The sequence below is a fragment of the Carica papaya genome, chromosome 9, assembly GCF_054855325.1.
Source record: "Carica papaya isolate Zhongbai chromosome 9, ASM5485532v1, whole genome shotgun sequence".
NCBI lineage: Eukaryota > Viridiplantae > Streptophyta > Magnoliopsida > Brassicales > Caricaceae > Carica > Carica papaya.
In genome coordinates, this window is record NC_142317.1 from 34,036,439 (window position 1) to 34,050,311 (window position 13,873).

Genomic DNA, 13,873 nt, shown 5'->3' on the forward strand with positions numbered 1-13,873 from the left:
TAAAAACTAATTTAATAACAAATCGCGTTTATGTGATAATTCCACCAAAATCTCTTCTTTAGTTTGGGGGTGGAAGAATATGCACGAATCGAATTTTTTGAGAAAAAAATTGAGAAAGAATTGAATTTGATCAAACAATGTGTAGTTGATAAATAAAGATCGATTTTTTTTAACAAAGTACGAAATGTATCGTCAACTATTTAATACAGTTCTGCAAAATCTAGTTTCGTTCAAGTAACGGATTCTATCAAATTGAAAGGATGGCATCGTATGAATTGGTGTGTAGTTCCTCTACGCCTAGTACACTAAATTATCGAACCATGAACGAAGAAAGACATACAAGAAATAATACATATTGACTAGTGATCGTGAGGCTCTAATTCTTGATTAGAGGGGTACACCAAAGGCCTTTTGGATAGATGGAGAGGGAGGGCCGAGGCTTTGGTAATTTAGTAACTTGTCTTGTAATTTACTAACTCAAAGTGGGGCGAGGGAATTCTACCTACTTGAAATCAACTCAGGACATCATGCACTCAAACAAGCCCATTTCAAAAATAAGCAATCCCAATACTTCTCAAATACCCTATACATATTGTTGATATATTTGGGGGAGCAGGATGAGAGAAGAGCTACGAACAAAAGAAAAGCAAGTACACACCAAAGCAAAAAATTTGGGTACAAAACGCCCACATCCTGCAACTGACTTGATTGGGGTGGACTGCCAGACATCTCTTCTCGAGTTCCTGTTGTCGATCACCGAGACAACCAGCTGCTGTCCGATCAACTGCTTAAGCTCAAACTTACCATCAATTTCAATTGTCTAAAACCCTTTGGTATTCCAAATTATTACAGAGCCACTTTTCCTAATTTCACATGGGCTAAGACCATTCATGGCCTTGCCGACCAGAGCCATGGCAGCAATGCTTGGAAACTGCTTCTTTTCAAATTCACCCAAAATTTCCTTCGAACTTTGTGGCTCACAAACTCCTTCAGACTTCTCTTCAGGGGACACAGCTTTTTTATGACACCACCTCCTAATCCAGGGATGAGAAAATGTTATCTCTTCGTTCTTTTCTTTCCCACCTGGTAAACAGGCCTCACTGTCCTTCAAAAAGGTTGCAGGCTGATCTAACACATCTGCTTTGGCATATTCAGCCTGTTTAGGTTCTGAATTTATTACATTGTGGTTCCAACTTTTGCTAGGGTCCTTCTGAAGTTTTCCAACTGAACAAGTTTGTCCCATTTTTAAGATCTTAGTACCGTGACCAAAAGAATCTGAAACACTTCTCCTCAGACGTTTGACCCATCTGCTGCCTAGCTCGTCTTCTACACAACCATGTAGAGATGAACCAGGTTTGTTATTTGTGGGCTGCTCAGCATTGGAAAGGAGGTGTTCCACATCCAAACTCTGAGTTCTTGAGGTGCTTGTCTCCTTGTCATCTGCAGAGCTTTCCCTACCTGGGATAGCAAGAAGCTCTTGGCTTGAGGTGGTTAGTTCAGTATTCGGTACTCCACTACCAGCATCTTCTCTAGCTGAAGCAATAGCAGCCAAGGATGTTGATGGATTTTTCCCACCTTTAGTATCCTAACAAATTCACAAAAACTAGCAACTAAGATCAGATGGCCAATTTTATCCAAAATCGCAAGATGAAATTGATAATCTTAGTGAAGATCAGTTTAAAACATTAGAATAAGGAATTAGAAAAGTTTGGAACCCAAAAAAAAAAAAAACTAGACCACTTCTGAAGATGGCAAAACTAATAAATAAAAGAACCAATACCCACCCAAATCACTTTCTGGAGACTGCGAAGGATGTCAAAGAATATCCTTTTAAGTATAATTAGGACAAAATTAGATTAAAGGGTATTAAACTAAAATATCATTTTGTGATTAATTGTAACTTTCCTTTTTTTATCCCTATAACTTGTATATATAAGGACGTATTATTCAATGAGATACACAACAAACTATTCTTGACAAAGAATATGCATTATGGTCTGACTAACTGAAATCTTATTGCTCGCATTAAAATAATTCAAAATATAAAACATTGTCATGATCCCGTGTTTGGGATCTGATCAGGGGGCCAGAACCGTTAAATCACAAACTAAGTCGGCCACTTGCTTCTTTGAATTTTGTCCTTACATGCTCAAACTGAAGCTCATCCAAGTGAACCTCCAATCTTTAGTAGAGTAAACTCTAAATTTTGGATTAGAATAGCTTATGCTTCTTATCGATCATGACAATATATTTATAAAGGAAGCTAATTAGAATTAAATCCCTATTAATCAAACTCCTCCAACTTGTAATTTGATAAAAATTAAAACATATCTTTGTTACAAGCCAAATATTCTTCCTAAGTGAAGAATCCTATGCGAATAAATCCTAGTCTTCAGCCGATTTAGAGGAGCCCAAAGTCAGCAGGTCTTCCTTGTTGCCATGGGCCCCTACAGCTGTAAACCCTCCCAAACCACCTAGTGTTATCAGCTATTACGAACGAAACACATGCTATCAAAACCAACCTCTCCAGGAAAAGAAGCAAGTTTCCGAACCAACCAAGCCTAGAGTTTACAATAACCAGTGATTCAAAACATACTTCAAACAGAACAGTTCAGGAAAAAAATGAAGAATAGCAAGAGTCACCTTATTTAGTGACGATGAGACCCCACCTGCAGTAAAACATATATATATATTAGATTTTTGTAGTTCACAAAGTGTTGTAACTTTAAATGAGTTTCTTAATATAACATTGTGCAAAGTTTTCCCCTCTATATATTATTACCTAAATGGATAGGATACCTCACAGGTGTACCAGAATTATTATTAAAAGCATCCATGTCCATAGTATCAGTTTCAGCCGATGATTCATTCTTTATACAAACTGTAGGAGTCTTAATATCTCCAATGCATTCCTTCCCTTCATTTTCTGTAGAGCTCCGGATAGGTTGCAACTTCACAGCATGCTGACAATGAAGACCAAAATCAGGAGGAGAATTGAGAAATTCAGTAAACATTTTCCCTTTCAATTTTAGGGAAACCGTTGACTCTCTGAAAAGTTGGCCTTTTTCAGACGTGTTTACATCAGTCTCCTCTGTGATCAGTAAATGGCGTGCTGTTTGAGAAAAGTTGGGAAGCCCCCTGGAAAACTCTCGCACAGAATCAAAGGTGGTGCATATTCTCATAGTCTTTACATCTGCAGAAGAGGCTATTGTTGGTAGTGAATAACATCCAGGATATAGCTTTTCCGTTCCTGTCACCATTGTTGAAGGAAGGCAATGATTCAGACACAAGCTACTGCCAGGATTATTCTGCATCTTCTCACATTTACTAGCAGAAACTGGAAGCTGACAGTCACTAGGCGGACAATCATTCAATAGCGCAGGTTTATCATTTTGACTTAAAAATGACGCTCTTGATCTTTTATGGTCTAATGGGCTTCCTGATCTCTTTCCGTGAATGAAAAAGGTAGACTGGCACTTATCCACGAAATCTTCTTTGGATGCAAACATGGGGGCAGATCGATTACTTTTTTCTTGCCTGACCATCAAAGACTCCATTGGAACCCCTTCACCCATAAATCCATATGGCACAATTTTAGAACTTGGTCCTTTATCATTCTGAAAAGATGTTGAGGTAGCTAATAAGCTCATTTCAGGAAAGTAAGAAGTTTCCATCTCTGGTTTGCATGATTTACCTTCCGAATGAAAATAATTTCCTCTAAGCAAAGAATCCATTTCAGAATGATCCTGTCCAGGCCTCAAGGGTAATTGACTCTCACTTCTACTTAGTGTCAGCGGGTTATATACATGATTAAGATCAATTTGAGATTTTTGAGTTTTCCCACAACACATGGTGTCTTGGTTATTCGATGAATCTATATTACAGTCTTGATATCGTATATTGGATGCATTAAAGGATTGGATATCTAATTCTCCTGGTACCATCTTCGGTGTTTCATTAATGACATCAACTCTTTTTGCTTCTGATACTTCTTTAAATTCCTTCGAAAGTATAATATCACTAGTCTCCATCCGAAGTCCGCCTAGTAAATTATGCGTTTTAGCATCACCTGTATCTTCTTTGAACTCATAATTAGGTGACAAATGACCATGAGCCTTGGTTGAACTTGCGGGCACCCAATGAGACATCCAAGCTGATTGGTAAGGATACACAGGTTTCCCGGTTCTTCTACCAGAAATGTGATCTGATTGCAGAATCTGATTAGACATGATAAATGATTGATTATATTTTACCACAAATTAGTTCCCTTCAAAAGCTCCACCAAAACTTACCTGAAATGAAACCTAAAAAGCTTAATCAAGTACCACCACTCCGCATGCACAAATTTTAGATGAAAAGTGCACTCGTGCAAAGTGAAAATTTGCACTATCAAAAGTATTAAGATGATGGGAATTGAAAAGCAAGAAACAAGCCTAAGAAAATAAAAAATATAGTTGGCCCATTCTTTGGCTATTTTGGAACAAATGAACTATTTTTATGACATTGATTTGAAATTCCACACCTACTTTGGCTAGGAGAATAAGGAAATTACAAACCAAGATGATAAAAACTGAACTTGTACAAAATTTCAAACAAAGTTAAGATAATACTACTCTTATTAGTATTTACTTTTCTTATTTGTTTTTTTTTTTTTAAAAAAATTAATTTTCTTATTTGTATTAGTATTATTATTTCCTAGATTTATTACTAATAGTATTTCCTACTTTAATTCTATTTAGTACGGGTTATTTAGGGAGTACTATAAATATCTTTACAATTTCATGTTCTGAGACATACTTAAGTTATGTAATAAATTGAGAGTTTCTCAATTTTCTCGTTGTGTGACATAATTAAACCTTTAAGTGTGATGTTCAAGACTTCTTAAATGATATTTCTAAGAAATTCTAGCTGTGATGTATAGGTTTCTATTCACAAAATACTAATTTGACAATTTAATCCTAATATGTCCTAACTTACTTGGTGTCATATCTATCAAGACTCTATACTTAAACAATCCCAAACACATCAAGAAGAGAAAACAAAACTCACAAATTGTAACCCAGCCTATCTACTGCCATCTTAGATCACGACCACCAATTGAAGGTGAACAATACAACTACCACTAACAGCCTCGTAAGACCTCGATCGGAAAAATCCCGAAGCCGCACTAAGAAACTCCACTAGAAAATGTTATCTTTCCGCTACAAGTTCTTTCAGCAACTGCTTCTCTCGAACTTGTACTTCTATGAAATTGTATCACACGCTAACCTCGGGTCCAAAACCCTCAATTCCAATCAGCTCGATTGACAAAAGCCTACAATTGTCCGATGACTGAAAGCCAATGCGTGAACGACACATGCATCCCAACCATGAGTAGCGTTCACTCAGTCTAATCTATTTGACTTCCTTGAGCTTCAAGTTTAACCAAACAAGTTCTTTTAATTGTTTTCCACCCCAAACATACAAGTCCTAACTTGTTGAAGAAAAATTCTCACTCTTAACTGGTGACTAATGCTTAATTAAATGATAGGCAAGATGCATATGAGGCAGATATTAATTCTAAACTATAGACAATGCAAACATAATAAATGCAATTTTAGCGTAATTAAAATACTTGTGCACTACATTAGTATCTCCACCAATTCAAAATTTGCAAGTTGTCGAAGCCACAAACAGAAGACACATTGAAGATAACATTGGAGAAATTACCAAAAAGGTTAAAGATCAAAGCTACTAATTTTGATGGAAAGATATCTCAATTTATTCTTCGATTGGCCTAGCCCAATATAAAAATATTTTAACTGGTATAACATGTTAGATATATGAAGGGTTAGAATTTCCAAAACAAAGTTGGTCGAGCTTGCAAAAATATGGATGAAAATATAACAAGGAGACAACTAGCAATTGAACATGGATGAGATGAAAGTCACTCTTCCTAAAAAGTGTTTACCTCTCCATCTATTTTGACAAGGTTTATAACCAAGTTTAACATCATATAGAATACATAAATCGCAGATCGCCTAAATAGAAAAAAATCATAATTTTTTTATGATTTATATATTATTGTTTTAGTAACTTTATGATTTTATTATCATCAGTATTTAATTTTCCTATTTGTATTAATATCCTCACTTTCCAATCCAATTATATTTGTATTTTCTATTTTACTAATATTTATATTTCCTAAATTACTAGAAGCAGTATTTCTAAGCTTATTAGTTTATAGTATTTCTTAGTCTAACTTTCCACTGGATACAAGAAGAAGTATTATTAGGAAAAGTAAGAACGTACATATGTGGAGAATAAGACATCCTCCTCGAAACTTCAACTACAACAGACGAAAAAAATCGGAAAAAAACTCAAAAAACGAAAGACCCAAGAAAAGGAGTATAGTTTCCAAATCCCACGTCATTACAAGATCATCACCTCCCAAGCCTCTTGTGCTCCAAAACTCCATCATGGAATTGCTAGTTGACCCTATCATAGACCTTAAAAATCCAATTTAAGGACCTATCCTTTTCACTTTGGATCTCTGACACCATTCTAAAGTCTCATGGGCCATAAGTGAGACCCCTAATATCTGCTAACCCCCAAAAAAGGTACTCTGTTTTAATGAAATGATGTCATCTACAACCTTACCAATTCTTAGGGAAAGCACTTTAGTGATTGTCTTCACTAAACTAATTGGATAGTAATCGAACACTTTATTGGATTTCTATTCTTTTAGGACTAAAGTAATGAATGTTGGGTTCATACTTTTGCATATTCAAATAAAATTCCTTATAACATTTTCAATAAGTCCCTTTTAAGGACTTCCCAACAACTTTGGATGAAAGCTATAATGAAATCATCTAGTTCTAAGGCCTTCTCCTTTTCTAGATCTCACACTGCTCTCCTAACTTCCTCCTCTTCAAAAGGTCTCCCTAACCTCTCTACTTTAGCACTGGTAGTAGCCACCAATGATTTCTTCTAGTAATGGTTTATGAGCTACCTCCTTTGAATACAATTCACGATAAGAACCGGTAATCTGCTGCCCTGTCCTATCACCCCACCTCTCCATCTCCCCATTTGCAAGCTCTAACTCCTTAATAACCGTCTTTCTCCTATGATCATTCACTATTTGGCAATATCCTTCCTCTTTATCCCCTTACTCTTTATCCTTTCTTGGAGGATACCCCCTTACTACTGTCACCAACTACACCCGATAATGAAGTAAGAATCAGCACCTCGACAAATGGTTCCTGGATCTCAGCCAACTTCATTTTCATCACCAACCTAACCCCACATGCCAGGCAAGAAAGCCCCATCTCCAATGAGCACTAGTTCTTTGCTTCCTCTCTTGAAATTGATGCAAGACCACGGGTGATTTTCTCATCTTCTGACCTTACTGGCTTTTGCAATCACTCCCTCTCTTCCTTCTTACAAACTAAACCCACGCACTGCTCTTTACAACCATAAAAATCCTCCACCATCCATCTACCTTGGTGCTTTCTAGAATCTAAGACCAGAATTTTTCTTCCACCACTGGACTTTAACTTCTTTAGTTCAAGAAAATATGCTTTTACAAATTCTTCCAAACAACAGATGCAAAGCTCTACCTTCAATCTAAGTTCCCTACTCGAAATGTTGTTCCCTCTTAGCCAAGAAAACTCATACGTAGCCCGGAAAACCACATTATTTCACAATCGAATGAGAGGCACGGAAACGGTTGCAAAACCCATTCTTACTTATGTGCAAGACATTGCAAACCTCTCCTTCTAGCACCACATCAAAGGGCTCAAATTCAGTAGCAATAAATTTTTCATTTTTTGTTTTTTCTTTTTTTGGGTGGAGGTGGGGTTTATAGGTATAGCCGAACCAGCCAGTTCACCCTAGCCAAAAATGAGTTTTGCTGATACAAGGTATGAGCAGCACTGGAGTTGCTAATGGAGAAAAAGGAGCTTTTGAACACTTAAGAAAAGAACTGCACTAGAATGAAACATACAGTAAAAAATTACCTTCAGTGCCAAAACTAAAGATGTAAGAAATTTTTTGGTTTGCCAATGAAGCATAGAACAACAAAATGTAGACATCTAACTGTATCTGCATATTTTGCTTGTCTACCTGCATGTTCACTCTAACTATAATTGCATATGTTGTTTCTATATGTATATATCCATTCTAATTTTTATAGTCGCTATATCTTCATTCCCGTCGCACTAGATTTGACGACCTCACCATTTATCAATGAGAAATTAAGCTAGGCTAACCTTTCCTTATCTACAATCAATAACACATAAAACTAACAACCTTGTCATTCAAACCAAATCTTCTAAGGGTAGCATCACACGTGAGATCATACACTTATCTAAGTAACCTACAAGAACTATAGGGCTAGTAATATAAACGATATAAGATCAAAACTAAATTTAGAATATTAAGAACCTTTAAGATTAGGAAATCATAGAAATTCTAAATTCGGATTTCCATTAAGAGACGTACGTATTAATGACAACGATGAAAGTTGGAACAAGAACTGTTACAAATTTGGAATCAAGAAGCGATGCATCATAAGTTATGGTTACAGCTTATAGAGTTACACATTATAATCTTAATACTCAATTAAAAACTAACACAATGAACAATCCTCCAATTCATGTAATTTACATGAGTTAAGAACCAACCAGTTACAAAGCAAATTTCGAAATTAGGTATGGGGATCACTATTTAGCAGATGGATTAAATCATATCGGTCTAAAATTCAGCCAAATTCGTGAAGAAAATTTTGATCACAAGCCCATAACATAAACTAATTCGCAAGGAAGCAATTTCGAAGCAAAAGAACAAATTTTAGCAACATGAAAATGGAAGCTAAGGAAAATAGAAGGACGAATAAACCTCACCTAAAACACTGCCAAACTAACCTAAGAGCTTTCTGGAGGTTTTGCCTGCCGGAAAAAACAAGAAAACGACGAAGAGTGGCCGGAATCCGCTACGCTTCTCTATCAAATTACGCGGCAACCTCACAGCAAAAACGAAATAAACGATATGGTAATGGAAGAAAAAGGAAGATCACGGAGTACTGCTGAACGTATTTTCTGGCAAATAAGGAGAGAGAACGGTTGGATTTGACAGTGAATTGCAGCCAAACCCGCGAGAGAAGAAGAAGAAGAAGAAGAAGAAGAAGAAGAAGAAGACAAAGAAAGGAGAAAACGTGGCTGCAGAGCGGAGGGGGGCTTGCAGCTCTTAAAAGCTTGTTTGGTAGCAGAATAAGTTTATCCATACATGTTCTAACCGCTGGTGACGTGAGCACTAAGTGGGTGTTTGGAATCTTCTTACATTTATAAATGTTTTTTTAAAAAAAATAATAAAAGTTTTATATCTAATTTTTTAAAATTTTATTTTTTATCTAAATATTTTTTATATTCATTTATAATTAATAATACATAAATAATAACATAATTTATGAAATATTTACAATAATGACAAAAATGTTTAATTTTGTCTTTATTTTTATTAATTTTAAATAATAAATATTTACTTTTTGTAATCATTTATAAAAAACAATAACCGTTTTTTACTTTCAATAAAATTTTATGTATAAAAATAATAGGTAATTTAAAATGAGACATCAACGTCTTAATAAATTCTAAAATGAGACGAAGACACTGCGATTTACTTTATATACATGTGGATATATCTAAAAATATAATAATTATAAGTAATATGAACTTATAAAGTAACTATTGAAAGAGTTGTATTTTTAAGTATGTAAGATTCTAAATTTTCATATAAATATTTACATTGATTATGTTCGTATATGATTTTGTCTCTTTTTTTAGGTAATTTTGAGTCGGAATTTCTTTAATAGAGTTCATACTTTAAATAAATTACGAAAATGCGTATGAATGTTTTGATTCGTGTAAATGAGTAACGTGAATGATGTTCTCGCGGAAGCTGTTGTGAATAAAATATTTGACTTTGGTTGAATGATGTCTAATTTAGCGAACGTATGTAACTATTTTTTTATTTTTTAATTAAAGATAACATTAAACTATTATGAATGAAACTATGATTGCCGGATATGGTTGTACGGAGGTGCTTGAGGAAATAAATTGAACTTTACTTGTATGTTTGGTATGCATGTGTGGCCGTGATTCGGAAGTTGTACAATAAAAAAGTGTAGACTACTTGTTTATGTCGTGAAAGATTATTTTTTTGTGAATGACTTTGAGATAACCAAAGTAGGAAAACTACGTGACATGATGATACATATTTATTGCATATAAAATGTTCTCTTTTGAAGTAAAAAGCAAAAGTAGAGATTGTTTTGAGTATATTTATTTGGTAAAGTGTTTTAAAACTTGGAAAAAAAAAAGTAAGACTTTTGGTTGCTACGGAATTTATAACAATTGGAAAGAACAAAAACGAAAAGAAAAAAAAAATCAAAAGAGATGGTATCGATGGGTGCTTTCTAGAAAATTTGGAAAATTGTCGATGTCTTTTTATGATTGAAAGAGATGGTAATAATCAAATATCTCTAATTGTATGAGCAGATATAATACTTAATTTAAAGAGATCTGATGATAGTTTTTGATATTATTTATACAAAGATTGGCTCTGTAACACCTAATTATTTTCATTATTTTATTTTTTATTAATTTTATATAAATATAATATGTATTAATTGAATTGAATTTAATTTATTTTAATGAAAATAATAATAATAATAATAATAAGGGGTAAAAATTGTTTAGGGATTTAATTGAAAATAATTTTGGAAAAAAGGGGTGAAAATTTAGGTTCTGAGAGTATTTTTGAAAGAAAAATCAGAAACTAAGGGGTCAAAACGTAATTTAAAAAAGTTATACCACGTCAGCTGTCCGATCAGCAGCCCCGACCAACCAGGACGCACCAGGTGGCAGAGACGCTGACGCGGGAGGGAGCCACGTGAGCGATCCGCGTGCGTGTGACCGAACGGTTGAGATTCGTTCTCGCGCGCACGGACAGCCCAGATTGCATCGCGCACGAACGACCCAGATTGAATCGCGCATGAACGGTCCAGATTGAATCGCGATGAACGATCCAGATTCACTTCCTATTTAATCGTGATCGGACGGTCCAAATTAAAAGCGATGGACGGCTCAGATCAAAAGCAGATGGGTATAAATAACATCATCTGCACCCAAACCCTAACCCTAGCCGCCAGAGCCCATCACTGGAGAAGACAGCCCAGCCGCCGGGGAGATGATCGCCGCCACCCGCCACCGTACCGGAGCAATTTCTGGCCATCAAACGAGGTAAAAATTCTACCCTTTGCTCAGAATTTGATTCTAAACCCATCTATGGCCAAATTAGAGCGAAAGCACCGGTCAATTGGCCGAAAAACGCTGCTGAAGCTGAACGACGTCGTCGCTAGGTGTTTGAGTTTTTGCCTCCGATGAGGCCCTTCTCGATTCTCGTTCGATGTGATTTTTCTACCATTATGATCACCGTTTCTTTCTCTACAGGTTAACTAGAGCAAAACACTCAACCGCAATGTGAGCCAGAGGAGTCGTCGTACCGGATAGCCCCACCACCGGTGAGTTTTGATTTTCTATGTTTTTCCAGCCCACCGAGGGCCCTAAGTGTGTTTTCTCACCGAAACCGATATAAGTTTAGCTGAATTCGGTCGAAAACAGCCAACCCGAGGCGGATCGTCGTCGTCGGAGCACGGCGGAGCCACCGTGTTGGAATTTTAAAATTGGGCGAGTAGGCCATGGGTCTGATTTTTGGGTTATTTGGGATATGTATAGGTACTGTAAGCACGTTTCAATTCCCGAAAAAAAATTCAGGGAACCCACGGACCGCCCGTAGGCGCAATGATAATCTAATTTTCGGCGTCGAATCAAGTAAAGACTCCTTACCCTATTTTCTATCATGGAATTAAGGTTTGAATAAATGATAATACCGTATTTTGTACAATTAAATAGATACGCATAATTAATTAAGGTTGTTAATGGAACTCGAACCGGACATTATTCTCTATCGATTTCTGCTTGATTTATTTTACAGTTTAAATGTATTATGGTATCTAGTCTATCTATTCTATGGTTTTAAATGTATGTATTGCTGTCTTACTTGACCACTGTGTGATTTTGAAATTTATGATATGATTATATTATCGGGTGCATGTTTATTGTTTATGTGATTGTGTTCAGCTTGGTAACGGAGACTAAGGAAAAACAGATAAGGTGACAGCCTCACTAGATGTCCTGGGAGATGGGGGACGGACTGGTTCATAAGAAACCCTACCGTGAACGTTGTTTCATACCGGACGGAGTATGAAGACTTGGACATTGGTGCTCATACCGAACGGGGTATGGGGACGGTCCGTTTCACCCTCATACCGGACGGGGGTATGGGGACAATCCTGGAATTAAGATTGTTAAGGAGAGTGGTTCACGTGTAGCGGGAACACCCCTATGGATCCCCATGGATATTAGTAGGCTGGTGAAAACGAAAAACGGTGATAATTAGTTATTGTTAATGAATACGAATTTATGATATGTTTTATGTTACTGATTATGCATGAAATTGTGATATGTATGATGTTATTGTCTTTATAGGTTATTTTTACAGGTTCTCCAAGGGTAAGAAAGATGGTAAATGGTTTTATTTTAAATAAATATATTTCTTTAAAATTTGTACTTCATTGGTTGTTTTGTTGATTTTCTACTAATATTTACTTCTGTGATGGTGATATAGTGTGATATCCTTACTGGGCTAGTGTAGCTCATTCCTTATTTAACCATTTCAGATCAGGAGGACCTGGTTCCCGAGCCCGATCCACAAGAAGACAGCGAGTAGATGCTAGATGCTTTATATTTTCCTTTATTTTTCTCATTTCTCGTATTTTTTTAGAGAACTTATTCCGTGATATTGTTTAGTACTTTTAAGTTATTGTGTAAGGGATGTTAACATTAATCTTTTATTTCATTTCCGCACTCAGATTATTATATGTATTTCCTTTTAAATTTCCGAGGCCGTTACAGGCTCGATCAATGAAGAGAGATTATGTTATTATCGTATATGCAGGTTATATCATTATATCTATGTATTTATTATTTTCATTGTTTTTACCATATTTAATAACTTAATCTTTTTTCACCATTCATTAAAGATTGATCATTACTAGAGATTGATATTAATAGTTGAAGACTTGATGCATTTAGCAGAGTATAGACATTATGCAAGATACATTCAAATTGGTCAAATCAATGGAGGAGTAATGAATTTAAAATATTGATTTAGTCATGTGTGTAGTTTACGTATTAACATCAATTCTTATGATAATTGTCATCGCTAAACCAACTTAGATGAACAATTGTATGTCATCTGAATAAACCAAGTTGATGGTACAAGATATTTTTTGTAGCACAAGGCTTAAATGTGATATAGCTAATGATAATTTGACATATATTTTTAATGAGTGGATATTGGAATTGAAGTACCAGCTAATCATAAACATGTTAAATGTCATATGGGTAACAACGATGAATTAGTTGCATGTGAATATCATGTATACTAGTAAATGAGTGAATGATGTATCCCCCTGCAATGACAAGCCTAGAAAAAGAAAACGCCAAGTCCTGTAAATATAGAGTTGATTGGAATGTTGATCAGGATTATGAGGTCATTCAAGGTGATGATAGGCACATAATAGACAATAAACTTGCATTTGTAAGGCATGTGACCTATTTGGCATCCCTTGCATACACGTTGTGTATACTATATATTACACTTAGAAAAATCTTAAAAGTTTTGTATCCCGCTACTATAAGTAGTACTTGTAACTTATTCGATAATAAATGTGTGGCTAGATACTGGAATGGACCCAATAGAGTTATCATAC

General features: G+C 35.5%; 1 protein-coding gene across 7 annotated transcripts; it reads right to left on the reverse strand.

Moving 5' to 3' along the window:
* Positions 1-528: 528 nt before the first annotated feature.
* LOC110819644 (uncharacterized) lies at positions 529-9,234 on the reverse strand. 7 transcript variants are annotated; one of them, XM_022048910.2, is made up of 4 exons: positions 8,904-9,234; positions 2,783-4,204; positions 2,644-2,669; positions 529-1,585 (listed from the first exon to the last, which is right to left on the reverse strand). In XM_022048910.2, exons 2-4 carry the CDS (start codon positions 4,146-4,148, stop codon positions 821-823), a joined length of 2,157 nt encoding a protein of 718 aa, XP_021904602.1. In that variant the 5' UTR covers positions 4,149-4,204; positions 8,904-9,234; the 3' UTR covers positions 529-820. The 7 variants fall into 7 exon arrangements, with proteins under 7 accessions (XP_021904602.1, XP_021904601.1, XP_021904598.1 ...); XM_022048909.2 differs by having other exon boundaries at positions 2,783-4,217; XM_022048906.2 differs by having other exon boundaries at positions 2,783-4,292.
* Positions 9,235-13,873: the final 4,639 nt, after the last annotated feature.